This window comes from Triticum urartu, chromosome 1A (genome assembly GCF_056163025.1).
Source record: "Triticum urartu cultivar PI428250 chromosome 1A, HENAU_Tu73, whole genome shotgun sequence".
NCBI classification, from domain to species: Eukaryota; Viridiplantae; Streptophyta; class Magnoliopsida; order Poales; family Poaceae; genus Triticum; species Triticum urartu.
Window position 1 is genome coordinate 487,087,102 of NC_141873.1, and position 13,531 is coordinate 487,100,632.

General features: G+C 49.0%; 2 protein-coding genes across 2 annotated transcripts; both read right to left on the bottom strand.

Annotated features, from left to right (window-relative positions):
• Window positions 1–3,353: 3,353 nt before the first annotated feature.
• Window positions 3,354–6,654, bottom strand: LOC125521148 (uncharacterized). The gene is made up of 3 exons (XM_087526492.1): window positions 4,325–6,654; window positions 4,059–4,247; window positions 3,354–3,966 (listed from the first exon to the last, which is right to left on the bottom strand). The coding sequence occupies exons 1-3, from the start codon at window positions 4,742–4,744 to the stop codon at window positions 3,649–3,651; spliced, it is 927 nt and encodes a 308-aa protein (XP_087382618.1). The 5' UTR covers window positions 4,745–6,654; the 3' UTR covers window positions 3,354–3,648.
• A 312-nt stretch (window positions 6,655–6,966) lies between these two features.
• On the bottom strand, window positions 6,967–10,072 carry LOC125521139 (protein NETWORKED 2A). Its single transcript, XM_048686190.2, has 2 exons — window positions 9,542–10,072; window positions 6,967–9,443 (listed from the first exon to the last, which is right to left on the bottom strand). Exons 1-2 carry the CDS (start codon window positions 9,633–9,635, stop codon window positions 7,027–7,029), a joined length of 2,511 nt encoding a protein of 836 aa, XP_048542147.2. The 5' UTR covers window positions 9,636–10,072; the 3' UTR covers window positions 6,967–7,026.
• Between the last annotated feature and the right edge of the window lie 3,459 nt (window positions 10,073–13,531).

The window sequence follows — 13,531 nt, forward strand, 5'->3', positions numbered from 1 at the left end:
ACAACTTTGTGTGTGCTGCAAGCCACAACTCGCAAGATGCTCCGCAGTCCAACAACAACCGTAGCAAGCGAACCGCATGAAGAACTTGACCCTTAGCACGGCTTCCAGATGAGCCTTCAAGACCGAGATCCGACCGCACCCTCGAAGAGACCATCATAGCAGCTCTTGGTCATGTTGGCCATGTACTGCGCATCTAGTGTCCAACGCAACTGGGGGGACGTCTGGATGGGGAGCGAGTTGGGTTGTGCATACCAACCGCTAAATCTGGATCTGTTTCCATAGAGTAAGCGGCCCCACCCTCCCTGATATCCAAATCCAACGGCTGTCGGTAAGGGCATCTCAAGTAGTCCGCCGCTTTCTGGTATGACTGAAGACGAACATGAGCAGCTCGGGCACAGTCTCCGAGATTGCCCGACCATCAAGCGAGTGGTCCTCCCAGAATGGGGCAATATCTCCATTGCCGTTCACTTTCTTGTTGGATGTTGTGAACATTGCGCGTTCATCCCGGGAGAAATGGAGGTTGAGGTCCTTCTAGGGACGGCCAGGATCAATGTGCATCCTCTAGAGCCAGCGGACCCAAAGACTAATCGACACCCTCCCGAGGTCAGGAACACCCAGGCTACCCAAACGAAGGGCCCTACACACCTAATGCCGGTTCATGTGGTAGTGCCTGCCCTATGCAGCCACCGTGCCGACCCAAAGGATGCTAGTGAGGATCTTGCCAATCTGCTTCTCAGACCACTTTTTCAAGCCAGGAACCACCATTTGGTGCAAGAACATGGTGGCTAAGACCGACCTAACCAAGGTTAGGTGCCCAACCTTCACCATCATCGATCCCCCCTCCCCACCCCAAGTAGGAATGCGACCCACGATCCTATTAACCAACGGCTCCAAAGCCGCACTCGACAACTTCCAGAGAGTGAGGGGGATCTCGAGGTATTTTGATCGAGCAAGGAGTCAGCTAACACTACATCAACGATGCAGCCTTGAGGCCCCCTCATCAAACAACCTGCGAAGGACACTGAACACTTAGCGAAGTTGGTGTGCAACCATGATGTGTGCCCGAAGAGCACCAAGAAGCCGTGAATGAGCAACTCCTCCCTATCCAGGTGACTGAAGATGAACACCTCGTCTACGTAAAAACGAGACGCCAACCAACAAAGTGTGAGGTGCAAGACTACGGAGCATCATGAGCTCCCTGGCCCTAGTCAACAACCTATAAGAGTGTCAACCACTAACACAAACAACATGGGGGATAGCAGGTCACCCTGACGGAACCCCCTTGTGGTGCCAAATCGGCGGCCTTGGCTCACCATTGAGCATCACCCGCATGCTGCTGGAGGACAGCGGGATGGCAACCAACTCGTAGAAGCAAGGCCCAAAGCCGATCCTACGCAGCACCTCCAAGAGCAATGCCTAAGACACCCAGTCGAACGCGTGAGAGATATCGAGTTTGAGCGGGACCCGAGGCTCTACTAGCCGTTGCAGGTACCTCGCCATCTGTTGAACCAACATGAAGTGGTCATGAATGCAGCACTTGGCGATGAACACACATTGATTCTCCTCAACCAAGGCACCCAACCTCCGCAACAACCTAACATCAGGATCTTCGCAACCAGCTTCGGGAAGAGGTGGATGAGGCTGATAGGGTGGTAATCCTTCATAGCAGAGGTGCCCACTCGCTTGGGCAAATGATCAACAGAGCTTGATTCGGCCCTTGAAGCTTGGGCCCACATAGGAAGTGCAACTTGGCGAAGGCAACCAAGATGTCGGCCTTCACAATCTCCCAGCAGGACTGGAGGAACCTCGCCATGAATCTGTCTAGTCCTGGCACCTTCCCATGCGACAGCCTACGAACAAGCTCCCAAATCTCCTCCTTTGTAAAGGGGGCATCCAAGTCAACCAAGTCCTCGGAGCAGGAACCCAAAATGTCTAGGTCCAACGAGTCCCTTTGGCCAGTCGTATCTAGGAGCAAGCTGAAATGCTTGAAGGCCGCCTCTCGGCCATGGCTACGTGATCTGAGACCACAACGCCATCAACCATCAGGCTATGAATCACCTTCTTCTCCTTCCGGTAGGACGCGTGCTAGTGGAAGAAGGTTGTGTTGATGTCCCCCTCACCCAACCAGGTAATCGTTGACCGCCGCCAGGCCATAGTGGGATCCATTGAAGCGAGTCATAGGTATGTGTGTTTGAGCTTGGCACGCAACTGACGCTCGAGCTTCGAGAGCTCGTGACTCCATGGCGACATCGAATCAGAAGATAAGCTCCCAGGCAATCATAAGTTGTTGTTGGGCACAACCCACCCGCATGTCGCTCTAGTTGGACAGATGGTGAGCTATGTTCCGGAGTCGAAGAGCGGTGTTCCCTGTTTTGGTTTATTATTAGTTCCCCTTGTATTTTAGGTCAAATATAAACATGAGGGAGCTAATAAACCTGAATCGATGAAATATCTACCATGGCACAAGAGCTGAGCGGTGTGGCTGGTTTAGCCCTAGGCTCCATCCCTCTCCTTCGCTCGGATTAGGGTTAGGGATTGCACTTGTCGCCTCCAACGTAGTATGTACATCCGAGTTGTCCACTGGTCAGCTGCCACACCATTCTGACGTGTGGGCCTTAGTTGTCAATTTGGTAAAAATAGGTATAAAAATGGTAATGTTTGTTGTAAAACTATTTTCCTTTTTATTAGAAGCAGGCTCCTTCCAGCGTGATGTTGGAGAAAGCAGTATACCGATTCCGTGACCTAAATAGTTCCCAAGGCAGGAAAGCTATTCCACCAACATTCTGATTCCACGACACCCATGACCGAAATGGCCTGCATCTCTGCACCATCCCCACACACAAAATGATTCTTGAGACAATGATAGCGTCAAGCTTTCCAAGCGGAAATGACCAATAAAAGGACAGTTAGGAGATGCATCTTTTCTTTCCAGGAACTGCTAGTGTGGTATCTTTTATAGCGGGGGAATCATAGTGCAAAGCCCGCACACCGGTCAAGCTGCACAGAGTTTTGCATGGCAAAAGGGGGTAGCGATGGTGAAAGTGATCAGCACCAATTTGTTTGCGCCAATGAGACCGTCGCCATTCGGTAATTTGCCATCCGCAGCAAGGGGCCGGAACCTTCGGGTTCGGCGGCGCACGCCATGACTCGGTGAGTCAGTGGCCTCCCCGATCAGCAACAGCAAGCATGTCGAAAACATGCACGCACCAGCACTGACATTCGCAAAGCGAGAGCGATGAAAAACAGACAGAACGGGACACGAAAGTTACGGCAAGGAGATTTGTTTCGATTTTTCGGGTGCGTATGGAGGAGCAGAAAGCAACGGCAGGGCCATGCTTTATGGAACAAGACTGTAAAACACGAGTAGAAACTATAGAAAGTAGTGCTAACTGTCTGACTCGGACGGAACACACGGAGAAGAAGCTGGGAGGTGAGTGAGAGGTCCTCTTCATCCTCGTCTTTCTTTCTTTCTTTCTTTCTTCTACTAAAGGATAAATAATTAAGCTGCATGCACGCACTACGGGTACGGTGGCGGGCGGGCGGGCTTAAGAAGGTCAGCGACGCCGCTCTGACCACCTGCAGCCGCCGCCGCTCGGTGCTCCTTGCACCAGCAGACCAGACAGCACCAATCACAATCAGGCGCCGGAGCTAGCACATGTCAGCGAGGCTGGCCCACAGCTGGGATTCGTCGTCGTCGATGTCGAAACCAAGCTGCTGCTGCTGCCTGTTGGTTGCCACCGGCGTGCCCCACCACCACTTGCTGTCGTCAAACGCCGTGCCATCACCGACGGTTTCCATGCCCTGGCTCTGGCTGTCGTAGCGGTTGCCGCCGAGGTTGTTGTATGGGCAGTACTCATAGCTGATGTCAGACGCCTCCATCTCCATGTCGCCCTCCGCCTCAAGGTTCCTGGCGAAGCGGCCCTGCACCCTCGGCCGGCTATCTGCCAACGTCTTCCTGCAAGCGTACTGGAAGACCAGAGAGATGGTGGACAAGATATATGTTAGAATTGGCAAGAGAACATAAGCATTCACAGGTTGTGAGGGGGATCAATACACACAGTTATCTTCTTGTGGAAGTTCCTCTGCTGGCGCTTGGCGCGGTACCTCTCGATCCTCTCCTTCCGTTCTTCGGCGCTGTAACGCCCCACCTTCTCTGAAAAAGGATCACCGGCTTCCTGGCTGCAGTTGTCGCCTGGAAACTGTGGCGGTATTGGCGGTGGCGGCAATGGTGGTGAAACAGTGTTGCCCTGTTTTGCATCAACATGTGGTTAGCAGCTGTTTAGTGGTATGAACTGCAGTCCCAACTTGAGTCTTGTTGCATTACCTGCAGGTCGCCGGTGCTGAGGACACGCCGCATGGTATCGGAGCTGCTGAATTCAAAGAAGTCACCAGAGGACGAGGAAGGGGAGGAAGCAAAAGGGGGTGGATGCAACTGCCATGTCGAATGAGATGGGCAAGAGAAGGCGGCATTACCGTTGAGGGGGTCAAGAAACTGGAGGTGAAATGGTAAGGGGTGTGTGCTGGTGCTCGTGTTGATATTGTATGGAGGAAGGGGAGAGATGTAGGAAGGCGGTGCTGAAGCAGCAACATCGACCGGAGAAAACAGGCCACCATTGGCATGGAAGAAACCGGTGCTGCGAGGAATTTCGGTCGGAGCTGTGTGCAAATCACCAGAGGGGTTCACTGCATGGTGCATGGAGGGGTCACTGTAGGTGGGCGCGGGCGAGGAAGAAGGATTGAACATGGCTTTTGGATATGAATCCCTCTAATGTGTCTGGGGCTAAGTGCAAGTGAAGGGGGTTGGGTATAAGAAGAGAACGCTTGATGTGCATGGTGTACACTATATACCAAAGGTGGTAGGGCGGCTAGGGCCACTACTTTTAACAAGGCAGACATTTCCTAATTGCTATGCCAGCTCAGTATGGTCAACAGTGGACATGTTGTGGAAGGATATCAAACTGATGAGCTGGGTGGGAAGTCAAATAGCTCCTACAAAAGCTGGGGCCCTTTCTGTCCGGCGAAGCCACTGGAAATGGGATTCTTTACCTTGGAAGGAAAAGAAGTTCGAAATCTGCCTTCCTCTGATAGAAGATAAAAAGTATGCTGAACATAACACTCCAGAAGACGAACAGGTGTCAGACATGCTGCTAAGGAATATGCTCCAACTATATATTATGCATTAATAAACATGGGGAGATTGATGCCATTGGCCATTCTGCACAAAAATGAAAAAAAAAAACTCCAAAATTGCACCTTACTGGCAATATTTGCGCATGTGGGCCAATCACGAGTATGTATAAGTTAGATAATGTTATGAAGAACATACATTACTAGTTTTAAGAAAAAATATAACCCTTTCTGAAAAATACAAGAAAATATAACCACATCACAACCACGTTAAGGAACACCTAACATTTTCTTAAGAAACCCATGAGAAGATCATAGTACTAGAGAAAATATTACAGATGAATGACTAGATTTTGGATTTATACTGGACATGGAAACTAACTTCACTGCAGTTCTGAATTTGGTTTTGGATTTGCCAATAATTACAAATACAGTAACTAGCAGTGGAGTAGAAAAACAAATGTATAGTTCCATCTACAATTGTCAACGAGATCCACTTACGAAGACAACAGGACTAGTAACTAGCATTATGGAGCAGGAATAGAAAGGTATACAAGATAAAACAATCTGTAGCTGGATAACTGATGTGATGCTTGCTGGAACGAAACTCAAGCCCTTCTTTATCAATTTCAAGAGCTTTAATCTTTAGCTAGAGTCTAGAGATTGCCGGGTACCTACCTTATCTTTGATTCTGTACAATGGGTTCCTACTTCTGTAGCAACTAGCAAAGTAGGAAACAGGAACCCACCACCTTGGGAAACAGAAGAACTTTGAGGAAACCTGTGAACCGACTAGGAAAGAGCTGCACAGTTTCGACAACTACAGAGTTTAATTATACAGTAAACTATGCATAAAACTGAAAACAGTGAGTATATAATGGATAGAACAGGGCTAAGCCATATCTGATAACTGCCACCTCACAGCCCATTTTCCATTTTCGAAATAAGTACTAAAAAGTAAATACATCAAAGAACGGACAAGGTAGCATTATTAACTTCATGTGATGTGCCGTCTAGAGCACTGATATGAAACATACCTGATCAAGTCTATCCGAGCCAAGATTCTGACACCATCCTGTCATATGATTCAATGAAACCAACAGTCACTTATCTTTCCTGCTAAGGAAGTAGCAATGACTCAAACTTATGCTAAAATGTTAAGAGGCTAAAGATGCAATACAACAAACAACTGTAGTAAACAGCAACACCACCTTCCATATAAAAGAGAACAGAAGAAAATAGTACAATATTAGTTTTATAGGCAACCTAGCCTTCCTTTTCCTTTTTTGGATGTTAACAGATCATCGTATGCAAACCAACTTTGAATTTGGACATGAACCAAACACCATGAAGTCAACAGACATTTTTGTCTGGTAATTTTCCACTATATTGACACCATGCATTGAAGAAAGACATTGCCAAACGAGGGGAGACCCGCTTCTCCAAGATTGCATATCCTGAAAAGTGATTTCAATGACTGCTGAACAGACCACCAGAGGAAGACAAGGATATTGTGGGCATGAGAAATTCAAAAAACGTTTGTATTTTGTCTGGAATCTGAGTGGTAATAGTTTCCTCCCAACAGCTTTATGAACGATGCCCCGAAGGATTGCCAACTTGACCTCAGTTTGACCATTGAAGGCAAACACAGTTTCTTCCGGTACCAGGACAGTAGTATGATGAACAAATATGACATTATCCTTCCCACCAAATTTAGTTCTGGCAGTAAGGTTAGTGCAGGAGTATATTGAATCATAAAACAAATTTGAGTCAAGTGATGCAGGTCCTATACATTTAAGCCCTAAGGAAAGACACGTATAGCTCCAAATCAACTGGCAACTACAATGAAATCTCTCATGTATTAATACCAAGAAACAAATAGCAGATAACCCAACCATTCTCATCTACGACCATGCTTCGAGCTACCATATTGCTTATGCATCCCAGGACCCATGCAGGAGAAGAGTGATGGCTTCTTCGGCTTCACACCAAACAGGAAAGTTCTAAGGGGAACCACAGCTTTTGTTGACAAGGTTCGAAAGTTCTGTTGAGCGCGGTTGCTTCTTGCTATAGATAGCTCAAGATTCTCCCGGAGTTTCAAGAGCTCCCTCCCAACCTCCACTTGGAGACCTCTTACGTGGTCCAGCCCAGCTTCTAGCTCTTTAGCAACTTTGTTATTCTCTTGTTTCATATTAAGAACCTCTCCTTGGAATTTTGCAGCTTGGATGAGGGTAAAATGATCTTCACCACCTTTATCCAGAATTGTGATCTTTGATATATCCTCTTGTATGCTGCATAGTGAAGAGAACCTGTTCTCCAGCTCTCCTTTTAATAGCACATTCTTTTCCATCCAAACTTGAAGATCTGTATTCAAATCCCGAAATTTCTTTTCTAAAACAGCTGACTCCAGTTTTGCTACCTGATGATTAGTAGGAATTCCATCTGCAACTCCCTGTGCCTGTGCATCGGTCAACTTGATCATCTCGGCTTTTAGCCTGTCAAATGCTGTTTGGAAATGTCGTATTTGATGGTATGATGTGCTAAACCTCAGCCAGAAGTCCATGGTCTGCTCCAACACCTTGTCGATCTCTGCTCTAAATTTTTCCTCCCCAACTGAATACTCAAGTGGTTCTTCACCTTCGCATTGCTTAATATATTCATCTACATCAGCAATCTCTTTGTCTTCAGTTGTAGGAGTGCTGCTTATTTTGGACGTTTCTTCAGACATCTCCCCGCTCTCCGAAACAGAAACATTCATCTTTCTCTGCAAAGAACTTAGCATGCGGCGAAGAGAATGAATCTCCTCGTCTTTCATTGTATTAGAGCTCTTCAGTTCCTTCAGCTCTGACATCGCCTCAGTATGATACTTTTGGTTTTCCTTCTCAATTTCAGAAAGTTGTTGCTCTGTATCTTTGTAGATCTGAAGCACAGATGCATAATCTTCTGATAAAATATTATCCTCGCCTTCAGATAGATTAGCAACAAGCTGTTGCTGCACCACAATATCTTCCGAGCCCTTTTCAGACGAATCAAAAAACTTGCTGTTTTGAGACGCTGGAGAGTTCAATGCTTCTACAAACCCAGCAAGTTCACTGCAAGCTTCAGTCATTTCTTCACGAATATTCTCGGTACCATGTTGTATGGACCTACCAATTTGTAGGACGACTTGTAGCACCACCTCAACTTGCTTCAACCTTTCGGCCAACTTACTGGAATCAACAACCAAAGCTGCCTTCTCCTCCTCCAAGGCATGCAGGCGCTTGTGAAAGTCATCTATCTCAGATTTCATTCTATCGATCTGAGCATTCTGAGACGTAGTAGCAAGCTCCAGGTTGACTACCTTCTCCACAAGTCGATCAACTTTTTCCGCTATGTCTGAAACTGATGCCTCTGGGCGCAATTCAATTAGTTCTTTGATTTTTTGGCATACTTCCTGCAGGTCAAGCTTAGCCTCGTCCTGAACAGAATCGCCACCATCCACAGGTGGCAGTACTTGGGTAAGTCCTGTTTCATGGTGATCGGGCCCGTCATCTTGCGTCTGGGGCTGCCCACACTCATCCTTGAAGGTTTTCAGTTTCTCCTTTGCCTCGTTGAATCTTTGAAATTCAGTCCTCGCCTCTTTAGATGACCTCTTTTGCTGGCCCTGCAAGTTAACCAATGTATGCTCACAAGACATAAGGGCTCGTGAAGCCATCAGTGCTCGGGCTTCATTGTCTTCAATGCCCGAGCTAGTGCTAAAAGTATCTTGCAAGCCGCAAACTTCCTCCTGCAACTCGGCCACCTTCCTTTCAATGTCTAGATACTTGCCCAGTGCACTGTCATAAGTGGTCTTCAAGAACTCCTTCTCGGTCTGCAGCACCAGGATTTGCTTCTGCAGCTTGTCGATCTCTTCCAGTGCCCTGTCCTTATTCATGTGGGAGCCGACTCCCCGGTGTGTCTGGGTCCTCTTTGGAGCCGGGTTCGGGCTCGATCCCCGGCTTGTGACGCGTGAGCCCATTGGCAAACCTTCCAGAGCAGGGAATTTGTAGTTGATGAGATCAATACTTGTAATTGCCTTGGGGACTCCTTCGGCGTCATCCTCTTGCATGGAGAACTGGACATGGTCCGGGAAAACGGTGGCAATGGTGTGGTTGGCCTTGTGCAGCTCGCTAGATATCCGGTCGTACCGGTCAGCCAGTGCTTGGTAGGATCTGAACATCTCCTCGACGTTGCTGATGAGCTCCGGCCGGCTCCTGAAGTAGAGCTCCGCCTTCTTGCCGAACGTGTCGGCATCCGCCCCGATGAGCTTGATCATGAGCTTCACCCTCTCCTCCATCTCTGCACGCACGATGCAGACACAACATTGTCATGGCCACAGTTTTCAGAAATCCGCAACGCGCAATGCGCCACGCCGGGGATGGGGAATGGATGCGTACCGTTGAGGGTGGCGTCGAGCCATTTGGACTGGCTGGTGCGGATGTGGGACGCCCACCACCAGGAGTAGGCGCTGCCCGCCGCGCGCTGCAGCATGGCCGGAGGCCGGAGGGGGTCACGCCGCGCCGGGGCCGCCCGCTTGCTCTCAACCCCCTCCTCCTCCTCCTCCTCCTGCTACTCCGCGTCGCCGGGCGCGCGCCCTCGGTGCCGTGGGTGGCGTGAGCTGCGCCGCGACGAGGAGGGCTGGATGCGGATTGCGCGACGCGGTGTGCGGTGCGGCCGTGCAGCGAGGGCCCTTAGCCGCCGGAAGCCGGAGAAGGAGAGGAGAGGGGAGGTGGGTCGGTGGTGGAGGGTGGCATGGCGAAATAGGACGAGGGGGAGGGGGCGCTGGTTTCGCTCCGGTTGCCGCGGGGGTCGGTGGGCGGGCGCGAGCGACGCGCGCGGCCGGTGGTGGGAGCGGATGGCAGCGCGCGCATGGCGGGGGTGGCGTTTTCCGCCATTCGGGCGGCGGGGGGTGGTCGGTGGTTGGTGGTGGTGCGGTCGGTCGGCTGCCGTGGGGGGAAGGGAAGGGCGGGCGGCCGCGGTTTGCCTCGCCGGGGTGCGGCGGGCGGGCGAGAACGATCCAGGCCCAGAGCACGACCGTGAAACACGGGCCTGGATTCTGGAATTGGCTTGATGGGCAGGCTGATGGGCCGTCGTGGGCTTGTAGCGTTTCTAAGTGCACCTCTAATCCTTCCTCTCTTTTTTATGAAAGCACTTTTTTTTAGGATTTTACGAAAGCATTAATTAAGGAGTACTGCCGGCAAAGGTCACTTCCGTCTCTCCCCTGGTTGCGCCAAGTAGCGCACTGATTTTTTTTCCTGTTCTCATAGATTCGTTTATTCAAAATGTTTTATCAAAATCGTTCGTCCAAATCTCGGACCGTTTCCACCGTTGAATTCATCGCGTCGAGATCTTCAAAACTAGATCCTGTGTTGATAGGATTCGACGAACTATTCTTCACTGAAAAAACTACGTCACAAGGATGCTGGAACACTTCAATGAGAAAGAAGAACAAAACTGGTAACAAGGATGGCGGTATAGTGGGCATGTGTATGACTCGGGAGGATACCGATGCATCTTGGGTTTTGTAAAGTATCGTGAAGCAAAGGGAACATCACATGATAACCAAAGTTTCACTCAAATACCATTCATGCAACCAAAGGGATCGATATGGACGTCCACGGTTCCGCTATCGGTCATTGAACGAAGGAGTTTCATTCATGTCTATAATTTACCGAACCTACGGGGTCACAAGCTTAAGGTGATCACGATATGCTGAGTGTTAGTAGGGCGGGAGTAATGAGGAATTATTTATGAAATAGCTCCGTTAATATTCAAAATAGTTTCGAGAGGAACCTGAAGCGTTTTGGGATCACCGGAAGAGTTTCGAAGTTTATCGGGCAATACCGGGTATTACTTATAAATAATATATAGGTGGAGAATGTTTCCGATGCTGTTAAATTAATAATTAAAGGCCCTAGTTATTGTTATAAGGCTTTTATATTTAATTTAATATCAACGGGTTTTAAAAGGCCAAGTAGTGAAAGGACTATCAGGCCATGAGGGCCCAATAAAGGAGGCGCCACCCCTTAGCCTTTTTGGAGGCCAAGGGGAGGCCGAATTGGAGTGGGAAACCCCCTCCTTGGCTGGCATAAGGGATGAGGTATCCTTCCCCCATTGTGGCACCCTTTCCTCCAACCAATATATACTAGAGGGTTTTTTTTCATAATTAACACAAAAAGCCTCCTCTAGTTCCTCTAAGTCTAGTTCTAGTTGATCCTAGTTGATCAATTAGAGCTTGACCTAGATCCTCTAATCCACATAATTAGAAGTTCAGTGTGGTTCTAATCTCTTCCCTCTAATTCTCCTGTGACGATTAGTTCTAGACAGCGAAGCGCTGCCGAATCATGAAGACCGTACGCTTGCAAGAGGTCGTGCTTTCGGTCTTCCGTTCGAGGGACCGTTCGTGGGTGGTTCGCGGGATCATTCATCCATGGTGTGAGGGACTCCAAGTACAATCTACACAGACTCGTCCACTTCCGCTGCACTCGGAGTCAATAACGATCATTGATCCAAACCTTATATGCATCTTCATATTGTTCCTAGGTGATTGTAGGGCGGATTTTTTGTTTTCTACTACGTTTCTCAACATCACTAACTAGCCTACTAACACACGTACATTACATGGAAAACAATCGGATGGATCCTACACAAATGACCAGTGCATCACACATGGACACACAGGGGAGCCAATAGATTTCACAAATTGACATCTGGAACTCGGCTGGTTGAACCGCCTCGCCTAGCCTGTCTGAATCTAAGCCCCTCACCGCCCAAGATTAAACATATTTTTCTGGGGCCTTGATGAAAAAGAAATTGTTCTTTTCTGTAGGTTAGCTCGCCCAACAAATGGGCAGCTGGTCCACCATGGATTGGGAGGCTAACATTTGGGACCCATTGCATTGTTATAAAAAACAAGTTCTATCATGAAGAGCCACGTTTTAATAAAAACTCATGCAGAGCCAACCACTGAAACAAATTTTGCGTATGTTGATTGGATATCAATCCAATGGCTGGCATGCTTCTTCATTCTTCGGTCTGCTTGTCCCTCCCCCCGCCCAAACCAGCATGATTGGACCGCATGGTGCCGCCCACAGCGGCCGGTGACGCTCCCTCGCGCCATGACCCGCTTAACTCTAGCTCGCTCCACACCTCAACCGTCACCTCGCCACCTCGGGATGGAAGTTCAATTTTCTTCCTCCTCGTGTTGTGCGTGGGAATTGAAGAAACGTGACATCTCATGCACCATCGACGATGGCTGCTAGCCATTAGTGCCTCCAATTATGGAGTATGACGGATGACCACCACGTGTGATCCTAGTCGTGGTAGTCTGTGCAGCCGAGAATCATACGAGAAGGCGGCGATAGCTTTTGCCACCGGGAGACCCGCCTTTTGTCTGCCCACCGTCGGACGCCCGCTGCCTATCCAACCTCCTTAATGGAACTCGCGGCGACCTAGAATAGGTCGCCACACTCCCATCTATCGCCCCAATCCTCTTTTCGGCACCTCTCATTATCATCTCCAGTCCACCAGTACTCCCTCATCAATGGTGCAACCGGAGGAGCACCCAGTCGTCTTCAATTTTGGAGAGGAGGAGCTGCCCATGGATTCTCTGGCCCCCTTGTGGGAAAAGATGGATCTGGCCTTGGAAATGGATGCGCGGTTGGATGTGGTGGCAGAGTAATAGATTGGCGGCCTTGCGCCCGCGCCTCTCGCTGGGCCTTCCCGCCGCCACAGACGATGGCCTTCCTTGGACTTCAATGCCACAAAGGCGTATTTCCATGCCACCCACATTCTAACACGATTGTGGTGGTGGTGGAGGATGTGGGGGTGGCGGTGGCCACGACCATGGCATCGGCGGATGGTGCTGATGGGGGTGGCACTGGCCGTGGCCGTGGCTATTAGTATAGTTTTTGGTTCAGCTTCAGCTACCAAATGTAAAGACTTATTTGTATATTTTTTTATTTAAGTGTTCTAATGTCGTGGTGCGACAAATTTGGAATGAAATTAGCTACTATCTTCATCTAGATAAATAAAATGTCAGGGGACACAAATGTTTTTCTTTCTACCAACAGTTGGGTTCATCTCAAATGGTTGGCGGGCCTTTTCTCTTCATTTTCAATCTCCCATCTTCCTCTTCCTCCAGCCTCTCAAACCAGCACTGTCTGGACTGCATGCTCCCACCACCCCACGATAAGCGGCTAGGGATGTAAGTGGGTGCATCCGCGATGTTCGCGAAGGTAAAAATAAGCAAACGCAAAATCGGCTGATGCGAAACAAATGTCCTTGCACTAGAAAATAGTAAAAGCGCAAAAAAGTGTTGCCCCCTAATATAATGCTGAATTTGGGACATAGAAAGTTGTCAAGATAGTTATTACTCCACATACCAA

Bases quoted from the DNA above. Each gene is read 5' to 3' on its own strand.
- LOC125521148 (XM_087526492.1), bottom strand. From the start codon at position 4,744: ATGTTCAATCCTTCTTCCTCGCCCGCGCCCACCTACAGTGACCCCTCC. The intron at 4,248-4,324 runs GTAATGCAACAA...GATGCAAAACAG, and splicing joins TCAGCACCGGCGACCTGCAG to GGCAACACTGTTTCACCACC. The intron at 3,967-4,058 runs GTGTGTATTGAT...CTGGTCTTCCAG, and splicing joins ACTTCCACAAGAAGATAACT to TACGCTTGCAGGAAGACGTT.
- LOC125521139 (XM_048686190.2), bottom strand. From the start codon at position 9,635: ATGCTGCAGCGCGCGGCGGGCAGCGCCTACTCCTGGTGGTGGGCGTCC. The intron at 9,444-9,541 runs GTACGCATCCAT...TCGTGCGTGCAG, and splicing joins GCTCGACGCCACCCTCAACG to AGATGGAGGAGAGGGTGAAG.